This window comes from Plecotus auritus (assembly GCF_963455305.1).
Source record: "Plecotus auritus genome assembly, chromosome: 6".
Taxonomy (NCBI): Eukaryota; Metazoa; Chordata; class Mammalia; order Chiroptera; family Vespertilionidae; genus Plecotus; species Plecotus auritus.
In genome coordinates this window covers 20,967,096-20,987,436 of record NC_137773.1, presented here as the reverse complement: position 1 = coordinate 20,987,436, position 20,341 = coordinate 20,967,096, and the positions used below count along the sequence as shown (strand labels likewise).

Here is a 20,341-nt window from a genome sequence, read left to right as displayed (position 1 = left end):
TAAGGTAGATATTTGTGCTAGGTTTCCAATAAGGCCCAGTGGGTCTGCTTCCCCAGTTAACCTGAGGTGGACACTCTTGGTGCACCCCTTTGTGGACTGTGTGTACAGCCTTGTTGTAATTAAGTCTTTATTGTTGTTGGTATCACTGGGAAGAATTGACCTCCGGGTCAGTTGGCTATAAGGATCAGCTGTGTCTATGCTGGGAGAAGTTCGGTGCTGGAGACAGCCTTATAGGATTAGACTTGCCAAATTGCAATAGGCTCTGTGCTCAGCTTGGATGGGGTGGAGTCTCAGTCTTGGCTTCCTGCCAGCCTTGCCCTTGCGCGCATGTGCGCTTTCAGTCCTCCGCCTTCCCCAGCTCGAGTCTCCGCCTGAGAGTCCAGACTCCCCCCACAAGAGCGTGGGTCCCCAGGGGCTCGCCTGGAACTGGGGTTCACTGCAGTCAGAACTGGGGCTCAGTGCCGTCAGGATCCTCTGACTCCCTTCCACTAGGGAAAGCCTGTGGCAACCTCCGCGGCCTTTGTGCGCACTGGCATGCACGCGCGTGCTCACTTTCAGTCCTCCGCCTTCCCCGGCTCCCGAGTCTCTGCCCGAGAGTCCAGACTCCCCCTACAAGAGCGTGGGTCCCCAGGGGCTCGCCTGGAACTGGGGTTCACTGCAGTCAGAACTGGGGCTCAGTGCAGTCAGGATCCTCTGACTCCCTTCTACTAGGGAAAGCCTGTGGCAACCTCCGCAGCCTTTGTGCGCACTGGCCCGCGTGCGCCTTCAGACTTCTGCCTTTCCCAGCTCGAGTCTCCGCCCGAGAGTCCAGACTCCCCCCGTAAGAGCGTGGGTCCCCAGGGGTTCGCCCGGAACTGGGGTTCAGTGCAGTCAGAACTGGGGTTCAGTGCGGTCGGAGGCTTCCTTCCCCCTTCCGCCAGAGAGAGTCAGCCAGGCTCTCAGCCGCCCTTCCTCTCTGCGCGCACAAAGCCCCTTTGCCGTACCTCCAATTCTCTGTGAGCTTTTCTTTTTCCTTCTAGTTGTAGAATTTTCACTCAGCCAGCTTTCCTGTGGTTCTGGATGGTGTCCGTTCCGTCTTTTAGTTGTAGTTTTGAAATTGTTGTGCGAGGCAGCAGTTTAGGTGTTTACCTATGCCGCCATCTTGGTTTCTCTCCTGCAGTGGCCTTTCTTGTTGTTTTGTTGATGGTTTCTTTTTTTTAAATTTATTGATTTTTTTCAGAGAGGAAGGGAGAGGGATAGAGAGTTAGAAACATAAATGAGAGAGAAACATCGATCAGCTGCTGCTTGCACACCCCCTACTGGGGATGTGCCCACAACCAAGGTACATGCTCCCACCAGAATCGAACCCGGGACCCTTCAGTCTGCAGGCCGACACTCTATCCACTGAGCCAAACCAATTAGGGCTTGTTGATGGTTTCTTTTGCTGTGCAGAAGTTTTTTATTTTTATGATTATTTTTAAATATGTTTTATTGATTTTTTTACAGAGAGGAAAGGAGAGGGATAAAGAGTTAGAAACATCGAGAGAGAAACACCGATCAGCTGCCTCCCGCACACTCCCCACTGGGTATGTGCCCGCAACCAAGGTACATGCCCCTGACCGGAATCGAACCCAGGACCCCTGAGTCCACAGGCCAATGCTCTATCCACTGAGCCAAACCGGCCAGGGCAGAAGCTTTTTATTTTGATGTAGTCCCATTTGTTTATTTTCTCCTTAGTCTCTCTTGCCCTAGGATCTGTGTCTGTAAAGATATTGCTACAACATATGTCTGCAATTTTGCTATTTATTTTTAAAATATGTATTTACTTGATTTTAGAGAGAGAGGAACATTAATGTGAGAGAAACATCAGTTAGTTACCTCCCACACGCATTCCTACCAGGGACCGAACCCACAACCTGGGCATGTACCCGACGGGGCATCAAACTGGTGACCTTTAAGTGTACGGGACAATGTTCAACCAATTGAGCCACATGGGTCAGGGCAGGAATATTGTTATCATTATTATTATTATTTAAAATTCTTATTGAATATATTGGGCTGACATCCTATATAATAAAGAGGTAATATGCAAATTAACCCTCACAAGATGGCTGCATATGACCAGGCCAGCAGGGGGGTTAGTGAGGGACAACCAAAGGACTGAACAGCAGGCTGCGTGGGGCGATCAGGCTGGCAGGGGGGGCAGTTGGGGGCGACCAGGCCAGCAGGGGGGCAATTAGGGGCTACCAGGCCGGCAGGGGGGGGGGAGTTAGGGGCGACCAGGCTGGCAGAGGGGGGCAGTAAGGGGTAACCAGGCCAGTTGTGGAGGGGGGCAGTTAGGAGCAACCAGGCCAGCAGGGAGGGGGCAGTTAGCTGGCAGGGTGGGCAGTTAGGGGCGATCAGGCCGGCACACAGAGGCAGTGAGGGGTGATCTGGCTGGCGGGGGTGGACAGTTAGGGGTGACCAGGCAGACAGGCAGGTGGTCCCTGATTGGAGAGGGTGCAGGCTGGGCTGAGGGGGACCTCCCCCCCCCCCCCCCCCGTGCATGAATTTCGTGCACCAAGCCTCTAGTAACTAGAGTCCAGTTGGTTAATAAAATTATATAGGTCCCAAGTGTTCAATTCTATAATACATTATGTATATATTGTGTTCACATTAAAAATCAAGTCTCCTTCCATCACCATTTATCTCTCCTTTATCTTCTTCTCACCCCCTTTCTCTCTGGCAATCACTGTACTTTACTTTGTTGTCTGTGTAAAACATACACAGACAACATATTGTGGATTTGGTCCCTGGTAGGGATGCATGTGGGAGGTAACTGATGTTTCTCTCACATCAATGTTCCTCTCTCTCTAAAATCAAAGACATTTTAAAAATAAATAAAATAATAAAAATAACATTTCTAAGAATGATATATCCTGTTGCTCTGAAAGCAGTGTAATAAGGGAGTGATCTCCACATTGGAATTATTTGGAATGTTTGTTTAACGAACTTACTGTGTCTTGGGAGAATGGCTTCTTTTAGGAAGTCTTCAGCAAGGGGATTGCAATAGTAAGATGTTTCTTACTCCTGATTTTGATACATGCATCATAGTCTAACCAATAATGTTTCCATTGATGGGTATATACTGTTATGTTAGGAACAGCCAGACTCCATAGTTGTATAAATGTATAAAACCTCTTCTAAAAGGACATGGTGTTCTAGGAGTGTTTAGTAAATGAGGGAGAATGTTGGAACTTTTTAACGTGGGTTTTCATTAATAGTTTATAATTGTCACAATGAATCAGTGATTGGCAAAACACCACCTTTTCTGAGATGAATCCATTTGAGTCTGTTTACTTTCATTATTTTAGATTTGATAGAATTGAGAGTTATGACGAACAAGAGTGAGATTAATGACTTTATTATCAGGAGATATGACATTAGTTCACATATTTTTCATAGCTTGTGTTTTATGTTTGGGCCAGAAACAATGATGAAGATTTCAGAGATGATTTACCAAATAGAATTTTTCTAATTAGGATAGAGTCTGTCTGTATAGACTCAGATTTTTTGGGCTCAAATTGCCTACATTTTCTGCATTTCTTTTTTATTGAGAATGGTGATTAAATAGAGACGCTTATTTGCAAAACTTTAAGTGTATGATCTTAGATTAGCTAAGAACTTCCCTAAACATATTGTAGTCACTGATGCTGTTAGTGGTCCAGTAATCTTAATTATTTCAATACATTTTATGATGTCTTCAGGATTTTTTTAATATCACATGCAAAAATAGCTTTATTGACACCTGTCCAAATGCTATCTTTTTTTTCCTTATTTTTTCCCATCACCATTTATCCCCCCATACTCTCTTCTACATGTACCCCCCCACCCAAAAAAAAAAGTCAGGATTTTTTTTAAACGTGGAAGGTTTTTTTAAAAAATTTTTTTAGAATTTTTGAGGTGTACTTCACAAACAGTAAGATCATAGAATGTAAAGGTTCAGTTTGTGAAGTCATATACATGTAACTTTCACCTTAACACATGCATTTTTCTCACCCTAACCAGTTCCCGTGATCCTTTTCAGTCAGTTCCCTGTCAGGCAACTTATCTTCTAGCCACCTTAACCATAGTCTTTTCTTAACCTTTAAAGAAACAATGTTATGCCTGCTATCTTAATCTAAATTATACAAACCCTGACAAATGGATGGTCAGATATTCATTTTGCTTGCATAAAATTTTAACCCCCTTTTGTGTGAGAATGTTGAATGAAAGAAAACTTTTATTTCCTGTTATGTTTCATCTACTATTAAGTTTTAGGAGTAGAAAGTTATGTAAGAAATGATCTCTATTCTTAAGAAATGTAACATGTAGTAAGAAGCTTGCATTCTTCCTAATGTGGAATTCTTGAAGCCTTTGATATTTTAATTTTGAAATCAGCCCCTTTTTTGAACAGTGAAGCAATACAGTTCCTTTCTACTAAAATACCATGTATTTCAGTCTCGTGGACATAATTTTCCCCCCAGTTTTATTGAGAAATAATTGCCAAGAATATTATTTTTAAATACTGCTACAGTTTCCCTTGGGCGCATTGTTCAATGTTTATTATAGAAGTGCTTAAAGGAGAGACTTCAAGAGCCAAAGCTTTCATTTTAGTGGAACCACATGTGCCGGTGGTATACATAAATAAGCCTTGGAGGCAACCCTGATGATCGACATTAAAACTTGTAACTTTAGTACCAAAGTATTGAAAATTTGATTTCAATGTAGCTATATTGCATGTTTCTGAAGTTGAAAATTTCAACCCCAAATAAAGTACCATCTGTTTGGAAAATTCAGAAATTGTAAATATAAACCTAGTTTTCAATTATGTTAAGCTAGTAAACTAATAAAATTAATGTTTGGAAACTTGGTGAATTATAAGTATTTCTCTGACAAGTTCCAGAATTATAGCAGTTAAGAAAAATGTACAAATGTGATGTAGATAAATTTAGCATATAAATATGTTTGATTTTACTTACTTGGTTTTATGGTGATGACCTGAAATAAAATGTTGATGATAATGGTTCGGTGAAACCAATAAGCTTTTAAAATTCTTTTATTTTATTTTATTTTTTTAAAATATATTTTATTGACATTTTACAGAGAGGAAGGGAGAGGGACAGAGAGCCAGAAACCTCGATGAGAGAGAAACATCGGTCAGCTGCCTCCCGCACACCCCCCACTGGGGATGTGCCCACAACCAAGGTACATGCCCTTGACCGGAATCGAACCCGGGACCCTTCAGTCCGTAGGCCGACGCTCTATCCACTGAGCCAAACCGGCCTCGGCTTAAAATTCTTTTAATTTGAATTATCTAGGGAATCTCACAGAAGGAGAAAAGAGAAATTCTAGAGGTGGTCTAGAGATTTAAATTTTTTTTTGTTTTTTTACCTTTGATATACAACCTAAAGGATTTTTAGGATTTTTGCATAGGAAGGTTGCATATGAGAAATAGTGTTTGATAAAATGTTACTTAGAAATTTATATTTTAATGAAACTACTTGACAGTATCAATGGACAAAGTTACGTTGATGTTATATTAGCCTAGTAATGATGACATTTGTAGTATTGCCTAGTGAATAAGAGCATATGGTACTGAAGAGAAGGGAGTGCAATTAGTGGAAAAAGATAGGAGGAGGCCGGTGTGGCTCAGTGGATGGAGCATCAGCCCATCCACCAAAGGGTCTTGGGTTCAATTCAGGTTAAGGGCATTAAAAAAAAAAAAAAAAAGATCGGTGTTTACTTAATTGTACTGTTTTCTTTCTCTGGTTTATCAGTCCTGTCATGAAGGTTCCCTTTAAATTGCTTTTTATGTTGTGGATATATTGTATATTTTGGATGAGACAGGGAAGCAAAACTTTCTGTTCAGCCTCAATATATTTGAAAATATGTAAATACAACTTAATGGAATAAAAATGATATTAACTTCACCAGTTTCTGAGGAATTGGAAAACCGGTTTACCATTTTGAAATTAGTTCTGTGATCTGGGAATTTTTTCTTTAATCTGACATTGGGTCAACTGTTAGTGATTTTTCAGTGGAGAAGCTAAGCCCCTTTTTTTTTTTTTTTAAACATTTAATCACCTTTATTTACTAGAGGCCCGGTGCACAAAATTTGTGCGGGGCGGGGGAGGGGGGCTGTCCCTCAGCCCAGCCTGTACCCTCTCTAATCTGGGATCCCTCTCACACTCCAGAACTGCTGGCTCCCAACCGCTCGCCTGCCTGCATGCCTAATTGCCCCTAACTGCTTCTGCCTGCCAGCCTGATCACCCCCTAACCACTCCTCTGCCAGCCTGATCGATGCCTAACTGCCCTCCCCTGCCAGCCCGATCGCCCCTAACTGTCCTCCCCTGCCAGCCCGATCGCCCCTAACTGCCCTCCCCTGCAGGCCTGGTCCCCCCTAAATGTCCTCCCCTGCCGGCCTGGTCTCCCCCATCTGCCCTCCCCTGCAGGCCTAATCGCCCCCATCTGCCCTCCCCTGCCAACCTGGTCGCCCCTAACTGCTGCAGGCCTGGTCGCTCCCAGCTGCCCTCCCTTGCAGGCCTGGTTGCCCCCAACTGCCCTCCCCTGCAGGCCTGGTCACCCCTAACTGCCCTCCCCTGCCGGCCCCATTGCCCCCAACTGCCCTCCCCTGCTGGCCTGGTCACCCCTGTCTGCTGCAGGCCTGGTTGCCCCCAACTGCCCTCCCCTGCCGGCCTGGTCACCCTTAACTGCCCTCCCTTGCTAGCTTGGTCGCCCCCAACTGCCCTCCCCTGCAGGCCTGGTTGCCCCCAACTGCCTTCCTCTGCAGGCCTGGTTGCCCCCAACTGCCCTCTCCTGCTGGCCTGGTCGCCCCTGTCTGCTGCAGGCCTGGTCGCCCCCAACTGCCCTCCCCTGCAGGCCTAGTCACCTCCAAATCCCCTCCCTTGCAGGCCTGGTTGCCCACAACTGCCCTCCCCTGCCGGTCCAGTCAGCCCCAACTGCCCTCCCCTGCTGACCTGGTCACCCCCAACTGCCCTCCCCTGCAGGCCTGGTCACCTCCAACTGCCCTCCCTTACAGGCCTGCCTTCCCCTGCTGGCCATCTTGTGGCGGCTATCTTGAGTCCATATGGGGGTGGCCATCTTGTATGTTGCAGTGATGGTCAATTTGAATATTATCTCTTTATTATATAGGATTGTTTTTGTTAATCCTCACCCGAGGATATTTTTCCATTGATTTTTTTTTTTTTTTAGAGAGAATGGAAGAGAGAGAGGGAAGGACAGAAACATTGATGTGAGAGAAACATCGATTGGTTGCCTCCTGCAGGAGTCCTGACCAGGGCCGGGGCACAGCCTGCAACCAAGGTACATGCCCTTGACTGGAATCGAACCCGGGACCCTTTGGTCTGCAGGCTGATGCTCTATCAACTGAGCCAAACCAGCTAGTGTGAGAAGCTAAGCCCTTTTAAGAAAGGAAAATTTACATGGGAACTCTAATATATAAAGTGTAGTTGCTCTGGTTTAAGTAAGTAATGGGAAATCTTAAAACTCAGAAACTACAGGGTAGATGACTATTAAGAACCTTTAATATCCAACTGTAATCTGTAAGTTCTGAAGAATCTAGGATCAGTAAAAACATCTGGAATTATCTTTTTCTGGACCAAGAGCCGAAAAAATAAGCAATTTTGCATTCTGCCTCAGGTTAGTCTACTTTAAGTTTATTAGTTTAAAACTTGGGATCCAAATTCTTGTTACTGATATCCTCATAACCATGCCTGCAGGCAAACTACTCTTCAGTATGACTGGGAAGCTATTTCATAGTGGCTGTAATTTGGGGAAAATGCAGAACAGGCCTTCAAATAATTTCTTACATTCTGGTGAAACAAGTAAGTGGGACAGATTTAAGAATAATAAGGATGGGGACATCTGTAATAATATCAACAATAAAAATAAAGTTTAAAAAAAAGGAAAAGAAAAAAAACAATGAGGAAATGCAGTGGGTGAGGATAAACGTATCTCCACAAACTGCTTATTCAGGAATTGACAAACCAAACTCAGTCCATTTTGCCCATCCTTTTTTATTTTATTTTTTAGTTTTAATATATTTTTATTGATTTCAGAGAGAAAGGGAGAGGAAGAGAGAGACAGAAACATCAATGATGAGAGGGAATCGTTGATTGGCTGCCTCCTGCACGCCCCCCACTGGGGACTGAGCCCGCAACCTGGGCATGTGCCCCTGACCGGAATTGAACCTGGGACCCTTGAGTCCACAGGCCAACGCTCTATACCCTGAGTCAAACTGGCTAGGGCTTCCCCATCCTTTAGAAAACTGAAATAAAATTTGTCTCCTTAATTGATACTGTAATCTGTATATATCCCTCTGTGTTTAAATTCAAGATAATTTTATCTCTTAAGTGAAAAGTTAGGATTATCTCATGCCAAATATCTTTCAAAGTTTTTCTTTCCTATTTTTTAGGTTTGAAATTTTTTTCAATAACAGTTAACTTTCAGTATTATTTTGTATTAGTTTCAGATATACAGCAGAATGATTAGAAAATCGTATCATTAAAGTTCTTTTAAAATAATAACTGACAATAATTGAGGGCTTAGTATCTGTCAGGTACCTTTCTTAATGCTCAAAGGTACTACTAACTTTAAATCATCATGATAATTTTGAGGTGATAGGGATTATTTTGTTGAGTAAAAACATTTTGTTAACTTTTTTTACCCACATTATTTTCAGTCCCATTATAGAATAAATTGAGCATATTTAGAACATCCAGGTTTTGTTTTTAAAGATACCAAATATTTCTCTGACTTAGTTTGATTAAAAATGTATAGTATGTGCCCATATGTCTTAAGCTATATTTATTGTTGGATTTTATCATACTCAAATGAAATAGTTCCATAAATAAGAATATGTTTGTAATTTATAACTCGAATACTCTGGGTTAAATTAATTTGGAAAATTATGGTAGGATGGAAATATATACCTTTGAGTTTCTTATATTCAGTTTAAGAAAATTGAATATTGGGAATAATGATGAATTAATTCATATATATATATATATGTATATGTATATGTATATGTATATGTATATGTATATGTATACACACACACACACATACTAGAGGCCCAGTGCATGAAATTCGTGCATGGGGGGGTTGGGTGTCCCTCAGCCCAGCCTGCACCCTCTCCAGTCTGGGACCCCTCGAGGGATGGTGGGATCGGGCCTAAACGGGCAGTCGGACATCCCTCTCACAATCCAGGACTGCTGGCTCCCAACTGCTCGCCTGCCTGCCTTCCTGATTGCCCCTAACTGCTTCTGCCTGCCAGCCTGATCACCCCTAACCACTCCCCTGCCAGCCTGATTGATGCCTAACCGATCCCCTGCCAGCCTGTTTGCCCCTAACTGCCCTCCCCTGCAGGCCTGGTCACCCCTAACTGCCCTCCCCTGCAGCCCTGGTCCCTCCCAACTGCTCTCCCCTGCAGGCCTGGGTCCCTCCCAACTGCCCTTCCCTGCAGGCCTGGTCGCCCCAACTTCCCTCCTCTGCTGGCTTGGTCACCCCTAACTGCCCTCCCCTGCTGGCCTGATAGCCCACAACTGCCCTCCCTTGGAGACCTGGTCCCTCCCAACTGCCCTCCCCTGCTGGCCTGATCACCCACAACTGCCCTCCCTTGCAGGCCTGGTCCCTCCCAACTGCCCTCCCTTGCTGGCCATCTTGTGGTGGCCATCTTATGTCCACATGGGGGCAGGATCTTTGACCACATGGGGGCAAGCCATCTTGTGTGTTGGAGTGATGGTCAATCTGCATATTACTCTTTTATTAGATAGGATAGAGGCCTGGTGCACGGGTGGGGGCCAGTTGGTTTGCCCTGAAGGGTGTCCCGGATCAGGGTGGGGGTTCCCTTGGGGCGTGGGGTGGCCTGGGTGAGGGGCCTGTGGTGGTTTGCAGGCTGGCCACGCCCCCTGGCAACCCAAGCGGAGGCCCTGATATCTGGGGCTTATTTATCTTCTACAATTGAAACTTCGTAGCCTGGAGCAGAGCCAAGCCTTCTGCTTGTTCCGTGGCGGCAGCCATTTCTGTTGGAATTTATTTATCTTCTATAATTGAAACTTTGTAGCCTTAAGCAGAGGCCTGGGCCAGCCAGGGCTGCAGAAGCTTGGCTTCCTCCATCGCCGGGGGCAACCCTAGCCTCCTGCTCTTTCCAGCTCCGTGGCTGCCGCCATTTCTGTTTGGGTTTATGTATCTTCTATCATTGAAACTTTGTAGCCTTGAGTGGAGGCCTAGGTGGGCAAGGGCAGGCGGAAAGCTTGGCTTCCTCCATTGCCGGGGAAACCCATGCTCCCTCCTGCTCTCTGTGGTGGTAGCCATCTTGGTTGGTTTATTTGCATATTCGTTCCTGATTGGCTGGTGGGCGTGGCTTGTGGGTGTAGCAGAGTGATGGTTAATTTGCATATTACTCTTTTATTAGATAGGATATATATATTATTGATATTTTACAGAGAGGAAGGGAGAGGGATAGAGTTAAAAACATCGAGAGAGAAACATCGATCATCTGCCTCCTGCACGCCCCCTACTGGGGATGTGCCCGCAACCAAGCTACATGCCCTTGACCAGAACCGAACCTGGGACCCTTCAGTCTGCAGGCTGACGCTCTATCTACTGAGCCAAACCGGTTAGGGCGATGAATTAATTCTTTATAGTGATTTTTTTTTCTCCCAGTATTTTTCTGATTACAATAAATTTCAATGTATAAAATCTCACCTGGTCTGTGTGTTTTGTTTTCATAGTAATTATTTCTTTTTAAAACCAAGAATTTCTGAAGTAATCTTGTCTTTACTTTTGAGTTGGTTTTAGCTAAATGATTATCTTCTCCCCTGCTACTTTGTCCCTTTGTACTTGGTCTTTCCGGTTGAACAGATTTAACTTGTTTTTTTCCAGGTTGAATTGACCAAAGCAATGGTTATGGAGAAGCCTAGTCCCCTGCTGGTCGGGCGGGAATTTGTGAGACAGTATTACACACTGCTGAACCAGGCCCCAGACATGCTGCACAGGTAAAAGTTCTCCTTCAAATGCTGTTTTTTAGTATGTGATTATTTATCCTTGAAATTCTCTTATTCATCCGTCACCTGTAGGGTTGTTGCATAATAGTGCTTTCTTTTCATTGAATTTATTGGGGTGATATGGGTTAATGAAATTATATGGGTTTCAGGTATATAATTCTACAATACATCATCTGTATATTGTATTGTGTGTTTACCACCTCAAGTCAAAATGTCTAATGGTGCTTTATATAAGTGCCAATAAATTGTGGTTGTTAAAATGATACCATTTTAAATAGAATATACAAATATTATTATTACTAGAGGCCTGGTGCATGGATTTGTGCACCGGTGTGGTCCCTCGGCATAGCCTGTGGGGATTGGGCCAAAACCGGCAGTCCAGCGCCACCTGCTGCTCTTGACTTCCACTCCTGCTCATCCCGGCCCCACTGCGCCTGCTGCCGCCACTTAGTAGGCTCGCTGCTGCTCCACTGCAGTTTCCGGGCTGCGGTGGCCAGCCATGAGCCCTGCGTCTGGCGCCCATCAGTCATCTGAGCTGTGCTTCCGCTGTGGGAGCGCATTGACCACCAGGAGGCAGCTCTTATGAACAACCAGAACGACCTGTCGAGCATTCACTATGATGTGCACTGACCACCAGGGGACAGACGCACAATGCAGGAGCTGCCCACTGGTGGTCAGTGCTTTCCCACAGCCAGCCTCCGGCAGTCCATCCCCCCGGCCAGCAACCACCCTCCATGGCCCCGATTGGGGTGCCAGCCAGCCAACCTCCCATGGCCCCTCTGCCCCCTGGCCAATCAACCTCCCGCGGTCCCTCCCCCTGGCCGGCCCTCCAATAGGCCTTGATCATCAGTCAGGCTCAGGGACCCCACCTGTGCACGAATTCGTGCACCGGGCCTCTAGCATATAGATAATTTTTTAATTGTCATCCAAGGATATTTTTTCCATTTATTTCTAGAGAGAGTGAAGGGAGGGAGGAGGAGGGTAGAGAGTAATAGAAACATTGACTTGAGAGAGACACATCGATTGGTTGCTTCCTGCACTGCGCCCCTACTGGGGCTGGGGAACCTGCAACCAAGGTATGTGCCCTTGACCACGAATTGAACCTGTGATCCTTCAATCTGCAGGTGGATGCTCTAACCACTGAACAACCCGCCAGGGCTACATATAGTATTTAAAAATTAGACTTAAGTTACCAAAACTTATACATTATCGAAAAATAATGCCTGAAAATGTAAAGGTATATTCATGTTTTTGTTTGTTCATTGTTTTGCTGGTTTTTGTTGAGTCATGAATTATTTAGTAAGAATGTATTGAAGAATATTGAAGACCGTTCTTGTAATAACATACTTTAGTGTTGCTGTGCTTTTAAAAATTAGGGGCTCTTTTTAGTGGAAATAATACATGCTTGTTATAAATCAAAACATGAAATAAACATGGAAGTAAAACCATGCTAACAATTTTTCTATGTATGTACTCTACAAATGGGAAATATTTCTAGTACCTGTTTCTTTTTTATCTTTTCCAAAACTTTTTTGTAAGGAATTGTAGGAGAGTTAACCTCATTTTGCAGATAAAGATGCTAAAGAGTTAAAAATCTGCTGGTATTCATGACTGTTAGTGGTAGAAAAAGTCTCCAAAGTTTTTGTTGTGTTTTATTTTTTATTAAAATTTTTTAAAGTTTTTTTAAAAAATATTTTTAGAGAGAGAGGAAAGGAAAGGGAGATAGAAACATTGATGAGAGATAACATCAATTGGCTGCCTCTTGCATGCCCCTCACAGGATATCAAGCCCAAAACCCGGGCATGTGCTCTGACCAGGAATCAAACTGCCACCCACTCTTGGTACATGGGTCCACCCTCAATCACTGAGCAACACTGGCTGGGCCTTTTGTTGTGTTTTAGGTCAAAATTTTATTCTGTACCCTTACAAGTTAGGTAAATTTTAATTTAAGAAGCAGGAGTTGAAAGAAACTGACCAAGTACATTCATATATTTCTTATCAATATTGATATTTATTGATTCTAAGACATCCTTTTTTTTCACATTTTATCTCTGAGGTATGAAAAGTGGCTTACCAGCAGTGAATTGATTTCACTGGCTGACGTGCAACCTTTTAATAACTAACAATTAAAAGGTATACTTGGGGTCTTGTGGGCCCAGATCTTTCCCCTTTTAGGGGGTGGGGGAGGTAGAGTTAAGATGTAGAATGGCACATATGGGCTCATTTGTGAAAAATTATTTATATAAAGGACAGATATCAAGAAATCCTTATAGGGTGGTTAACCGTGGGTTGGCTTTCCTGATCCAGTATAGTATTGTAATGAGAACACAGCAGTCGAGGATAGAGAAAAATGAAAAAGCTATGGGAATTAAAATCTACAGCTTGTAGTGCATCAGCAAACTTTACTAAAAACTACTAAAACACACTTGCATGATGAGTTTAATGGGAATTCCTCACCTGCATTCTTGGATACAAAAGGGCTCTCCAAGTCTATGGAGAGTATAGGTGTCCTCATCTATTTCAAAGCTGCCTGATTTCTTCTTGAGTGAAAACAGGGACTTTTGTTTTATTTTAAGTGGCCTTCCTGACTTTATCTCCAAGATCCTTCTCAACATGATCATCCTACTCTGAAACCTGGAAGGTGTGACTTGTAAAATAAGTGTTCACCCCATTGACCAAATCCATTCCCATTCAGCAGTGTTTACTGACATGTAGGGGATGGATCCATGATTGTATACAAAGATGAAAAAGAAAGCACATTCTTGCTTCCAAGAATCTGCCGCTGAGGCAGTTAGGTACCAAACATGAAAAATTAATACCTGGTCTTAGGAAGAAGACAAGTAAATTATATTCCTGTTTGACAGGTTTTATGGAAAGAACTCTTCTTATGTCCACGGGGGATTGGATTCAAATGGAAAGCCAGCAGATGCAGTCTACGGACAGAAAGTAAGCATACCAAGCTTTATGTAGGTGGTTTAGCAGCTAGAAAAAAATCCCTAAAATTGAGGTAGATGCATGCTTAATAGATTTGCTGATACTGAAAGATCAAATTTGTCAAGTTTTGAAAAATTCAGGTATTTAATAACTATTTGGTTAATACGGTAGTTATTGAAATGCTTATGATGTCACATTGCTCATTTTGTATTATATATTGTGAAGCTTTTTTTTATATATGAGATTATTGGTTTTAGCGTGGGGTCATCTATTATAAACTTTTACATATTTTTTTAACTATATTTTTATTAATTTTAGAGAGGAAGGGAGGGAGGGAGAGAGAGAAACATCAGTGATGAGAGAGCATCATTGATTGGCTGCCTCCTGCATGCTCCTCACTGGGCAACTGGGCATGTGCCCTTGATCAGAATCAAACCTGGGACCCTTCAGTCCCCAGGCCTATGCTCTATCCACTGAGCTAAACTGGCAAGAGCTGTAAATATTTTTAGGTGTGTTATTCAAGACAATTATTTAAAAGGCTCAGGGGTAGTCACGAGGAATCTATATAATCTATATAATAAAAGCCTAAGTGACCTTTACGGCACAAAGACTGGTCGCTATGATGCACATTGACCATTAGGGGGCAGATGCTCAATGCAGGAGCTGCCTCCTGGCAGTCAGTGGGCTCCCACCAGGGGTGCACCGCTCAGCCAGAAGCTGGGCTTACGGTGCTCTGTGGTGGTGGTGGGAGCCTCTCCCGCCTCTGCCACAGTGCTAAGGAGCAGCGAGCCGAGAGGTAAACAGTGAGGGGTCCGGGACTGTGAGGGAGCTCAGGCAGGCATTTTGTGCACCGGGTCTCTAAGTATACTATATTAAAGCAAGTTATGGGGGAGCATTTGACATCTTGCTGCCTGGCATATGTCATCAGTTTGGCTCAAGCTGTTACATATAAAAAAGAAGATGAATCAGAATAGGGTCTGTATAGTTTGTAATTTAAACATGTAAATTCTCTTTACTTGTGTTATGTGGGAAATTTTTTGTTGTTGGAGATTGTGTAAGTTTTAAGGCATTAACCTATGCTTTCATTCCTTAGGAAATCCATAGGAAAGTGATGTCACAAAACTTCACCAATTGCCACACTAAGATTCGCCATGTTGATGCTCATGCCACTTTGAATGATGGTGTGGTGGTCCAGGTGATGGGATTGCTCTCCAATAACAATCAGGCTTTGAGGAGATTCATGCAGACATTTGTCCTTGCTCCTGAGGTATGAAAAAAGAAACAGTGAATGGTTGTGCATCTCTTAAAAAAGTATTCATTTTGAAATTTCCAACTAAAAAAAAAGTTATAATAACAGTACAATAACTCCTACATACTTCTTACCTAGAGCCACTGTCAGCACTTGTCCATACATTTAGAATTCTTTGTCTATTAACCTATTATTTTAAATTCTAAACCATTTGATAGTAAGTTAGAAATATGCCTAGTCATCTTCAAATACTTAAGTGAGCATTTCATAACCATAGTATAGTTATCAAATTCATGAAGTATTGATGTAATATAGTTATTAATCTATAGTCCATATTTAAATTTTGGTTGTCTTCCCAATAATGTCCTTTACAGTAATCCCCATCCACCACCCCGGTCCAAGATTGAGTACAGGAGTACACATTGTGTATAGCTCTGATGTCTCTTTAGTTTGCTTTTATTTTTTGTTTTTTGGTGGCATTGACATTTTGGAAGAGTATGATCAAGTTTCTTTGTAGAATGCCTCAGTTTGAATTGTCTGATACTTCTTGTGATTAGATTTAAGTTATACACATATGTTTTTTCATTGCCTCATTAGGGAGGCTCTTGATTTCCTTTAATCTTCTTATTAGTGATGTTAACTTTCGCCACTTAAGGCAATGGTCAACAGGTTTCGCCACTCTGAAGTTTTACTTTGCTCATTTATAAATAAACTAGTGGCCCGGTGCATGAAATTCGTGCATGGGGTGGGGGTGTTCCTCAGCCCGGCCTGCACCCTCTCCAATCTGGGACCCCTCGAAGGATGTCCTACTGCCGGTTTACATGGATTGGGCCTAAACCAGCTGTTGGACATCCCTCTCACAATCCGGGACTGCTGGCTCCAGCCGCTCACCTGCCTGCCTGATTGCCCCTAACCACTCTGCCTGCCGGCCTGCTTGCCCCCAACTGCCCCCTGCCACTGGCCTGTTCGCCCCTAAATGCCCCCCTGCCAGCCAGATCACCCCCAACTGCCCCTCTTGCTGGCCTGCTCACCCCCAACTGGCTCCCCTGCTTGTCTGCTTACCCCCAACGGCCCCTGCCGTCCCATCCTGGCCTGATCACCCCCCGGCGACCCAAGGTCCCAGCCCCTCCTTTTTTTTTTCCCCCAGTGCCTCCTTGAGTGGAGGCCAGGGCCGGCTGGAAGCAAGTATCTAGGATTTATCTATCTTCTATAATTGAAACTTTGTAGCCTTGAGCTGAGACCCGGTTGGGAAGCTTGGCTTCCTCCATTGCCGGGGCAACCCAAGCCTGCTTGCTCCAGCTCCATGGCTGGCCGCCATATTGGTTGGGTTAATTTGCATGCTCACTCCTGATTGGCTGGTGGGCGTGGCTGGTGGGTGTAGCGGAGTAATGGTTAATTTGCATGTTTCTCTTTTATTAGTGTAGATTGTGGGTGGTTCTTTGAGACTGCAAATACCCTGTTCTTTTTTAAAAATATATTTTTATTGATTTCAGAGAGGAAGGGGGGAAAGAGAGAGAGAGAAACATCAATGATGAGAGAGAATCATTGATTGGCTGCCTTCTGCAGCCCCCCCCCCCCCCCCAACTAGGGATAGATCCCATAACCCAGGCATGTACCTTTGACCAGAATCGAACCCAGGACCCTTCAGTCCTCAGGCCGACGCTCTATCCACTGAGCCAAACCAGCTAGGGCCAAAGACCCCGTTCTTCATCAGACTTATGTACTAGTTTTTTCATTCATTGATGATTCTTGCCAGAACTAACTGCTACTCTGAGTAGTTACAAATGATGATTATCTGATTCTATCATTCAATATATTTTTTTTTTTTTGGTTTTGTTGTTTTTTATTTTATTTATTTATTTATTTTTTATTAATAAATCTTTATTCAGATTATTACAATTGTTTCTCCTTTTTCACCCCATAGCTCCCCTCCACCCGGTTCCCACCCCACTGCCCTTACCTCCCCCCCCCCCCCCACTGTCCTCATCCATAGGTGTATGATTTTTGTCCAGACTCTTCCTGAACCCCCCATACCCCTTTCCCCCTGAGAATTATCATTCTACTCCCTTTCTATGCCCCTGATTCTATTATATTCACCAGATTATTCTGTTCCTCAGGTTTTTAATTCACTTGATTTTTAGGTTCACTTGTTGACAGATATGTATTTGTTGTTCATAATTTTTATCTTTACTTTTTTCTTCTTCCTCTTCTTTAAGAATACCTTTCAGCATTTCATATAATACTGGTTTGGTGGTGATGAACTCCATTAGCTTTTTCTTATCTGTGAAGCTCTTTATCTGCCCTTCAATTCTGAATGATAGCTTTGCTGGGTAGAGTAATCTTGGTTGTAGGTTCTTGCTATTCATCACATTGAAAATTTCTTGCCACTCCCGTCTGGCCTGCATAGTTTCTGTTGAGAAGTCAGCTGACAGTCGTATGGGTGCTCCCTTGTAGGTAACTAACTGTTTTTCTCTTGCTGCTTTTAATATTCTCTCTTTGTCTTTTGCTCTTGGCATTTTAATTATGATGTGTCTTGGTGTGGTCCTCTTTGGATTCCTTTTGTTTGGGGTTCTGTGTGCTTCCTGGACTTGTAAGTCTATTTCTTTCACCAGGTGGGGGAAGTTTTCGGTCATTATTTCTTCAAATAGGTTTTCAGTATCTTGCTCTCTCTCTTCTTCTGGCACCCCCATAATTCTGATGTTGGTACGCTTGAAGTTGTCCCAGAGGCTTCTTACACTATCTTCAACTTTTTGGATTTTTTTTTTTTCTTTTTGCTTTTTCGGTTGAGTGTTTTTTGCTTCTTTGTATTTCAATTCTTTGACTTGATTCTTGTGTTCCTCTATTCTGTTTTTGGGTCTCTGTATAATATTTTTTATTTCAGTCAGTGTATGGTTAATTTCTAGTTGGTCCTTTTTCATATCTTCGAGGGTCTCGTTATATTTATCAGCCTTTTCTAGGATATTCTTGAAAAGCCTTATAACCGTGGTTTTGAATTCTATATCTAGTCGTTTATTTTCCTCCATTTCTTTCATTTGTGATCTGTTTCTATGACGCCGCATTTTCACTGCTTCCCTGAGTTGGTAAGGTAGATTTGTGTGCTAGGTTTCCAATATGGCCCAGTGGGTCTGCCTCCCCAGTTAACCTGAGGTGGACACTCTTGGTGCACCCCTTTGTGGACTGTGTGTACAGCCTTGTTGTAATTAAGTTTTGATTGTTGTTGGTATCACTGGGAGGAATTGACCTCCAGGCCAGTTGGCTGTAAGGATCAGCTGTGTCTATGCTGGGAGAAGTTTGGTGCTGGAGACAGCCTTATAGGATTAGACTTCCCAAATTGCAATAGCCTCTGTGCTCAGCTTAGATGGGGTGGAGTCTCAGGGCGGAGCAGACAGTCTTTGCTTCCCGTCAGCCTTGCCCTTGCGCGCACGCGCGCACCTTCAGTCCTCTGACTTCCCCGGCTCCCGAGTCTCCGCCCGAGAGTCTAGACTCCTCCCACAAGAGCGTGGGTCCCCAGGGGCTCGCCTGGAACTGGGGTTCAGTGCAGTCAGAACTGGGGTTCAGTGCAGTCAGGAGCCTCTGACTCCCTTCCACTAGGGAAAGCCTATGGCAACCTCCGCAGCCTTTGTGCGCACTAGCGCGCGTGCGCTTTCAGTCCTCCGCCTTCCCCGGCTCCCGAGTCTCCGCTCGAGAGTCCAGACTCCCCCCGTAAGAGTGTGGGTCCCCAGGCGTTCGCCCGGAACTGGGGTTCAGTGCAGTCAGAACTGGGGTTCAGTGCGGTCGGGGGCTTCCTTCCCCCCTTCCGCCAGAGAAAGTCAGCCAGGCTCTCAGCCACCCTTCCTCTCTGCGCGCACAAAGACCCTTTGCTGTACCTCCAATTCTCTGTGAGCTTTTCTCTTTCCTTCTAGTTGTAGAATTTTCACTCGGCCAGCTTTCCTGTGGTTCTGGATGGTGTCCGTTCTGTCTTTTAGTTGTAGTTTTGAAATTGTTGTGCGAGGCAGCAGTTTAGGTGCTTACCTATGCCGCCATTTTGGTTTCTGTCCTCTATCATTCAATATTAATTGGTATTCTACTTTAAAGAGCTTTGACTTTTCTCCTATCTTGTCACTCATGAAGTTTTATGTGATGGATTTAATCCATTGCTAACTTTATATTAATGTCTAAAATGTCCCAGAAATGGTAAGTGTGAACCCCTTTTAGCCAGCTTCTGTATGTGTGTGTGTGTGTGTGTGTGTGTGTGTGTGTGTATGTATCTTTTTTTTTCTTTTAATCACTTTGTAACTTTGTGGCAGAAGATGCTTCAGGCTCATCTTGCACTGTCTCTGCTCCAGTTCCAGCCCCAGCCCTAGCCCTGGATCAGCTGTTTTCTTCAAGGAGCCCTGGCTCTTTTTAGTTATCATGCTTATATAGGACCACAGATTTATGTTGAATAATTGCTTTTGTACTGTTTTCCTAACTGGTCCAGACTGAACCATGGCAGGAAGCCTATCTGCAAAGTCTGTGGAAGTGGCTCACTAAGGACTTGCTGATTAAATGTTTTCTTTATCATTATTCTTAAGATAATCTGTTTAGGATTGTGAATCTAAAAGCCCCCTATCATTTTACTGTTTGAACATAAAATAATTCAGTTGTCTTTGAAAATTACATGTCATTGTAGTCATAATTTTTAGAGGAAGGCTTTGATTATCTACAATGTAAAACTGCTGATGACTTTCTGAATCTGCATGGAGTTAGTTGGGATATAAAAGAGGAAAAGTCTAGCTCATTTAATACTGAAAGATCTAAGGTATATGTTGGTATTCCTTTTTACAGATGAGGAAACAGTCTTAGAGGTTGAATAACTAGTAGTTGACATAGTTGGATTTAGACTCAAGAGTATCTTAATCTAGTGTAGGCAAACTTTTTCAGCTACCCCACTCTTGAGTGCTTGTATCAATAGTCTTGGTTACAGAATTGGGGAATTTAAAATGTCTGCTGAAGTTGGCAATAGGTATTTGTTGTTCAAGAAATGATTTGAGGTGAGGGCTGTGGCATCTTACATCCTTAAAGCTTTATCACATTTTGGGCATCCAACTGTTGGTATGTAAAGCAAACCATGTATTTGAAGCTCTTTCACTTGGGAGCATGCCAGCGCCTT

At 43.7% G+C, this 20,341-nt stretch overlaps 1 protein-coding gene across 5 annotated transcripts in view; it reads left to right on the top strand.

The window, feature by feature from the left end:
* The window catches only part of G3BP1 (G3BP stress granule assembly factor 1), a 52,228-nt gene that overhangs the window by 10,264 nt on the left and 21,623 nt on the right, over positions 1-20,341 (top strand). For all 5 annotated transcript variants that reach the window (XM_080674173.1, XM_080674172.1, XM_080674176.1 and 2 more), the window contains 3 exons: positions 10,906-11,018; positions 13,892-13,973; positions 15,055-15,228. In XM_080674173.1, coding sequence (XP_080530299.1) covers positions 10,924-11,018; positions 13,892-13,973; positions 15,055-15,228 — 351 coding nt within the window. In that variant the 5' untranslated portion in view covers positions 10,906-10,923. The remainder of the gene's footprint in view (positions 1-10,905; positions 11,019-13,891; positions 13,974-15,054; positions 15,229-20,341) is intronic.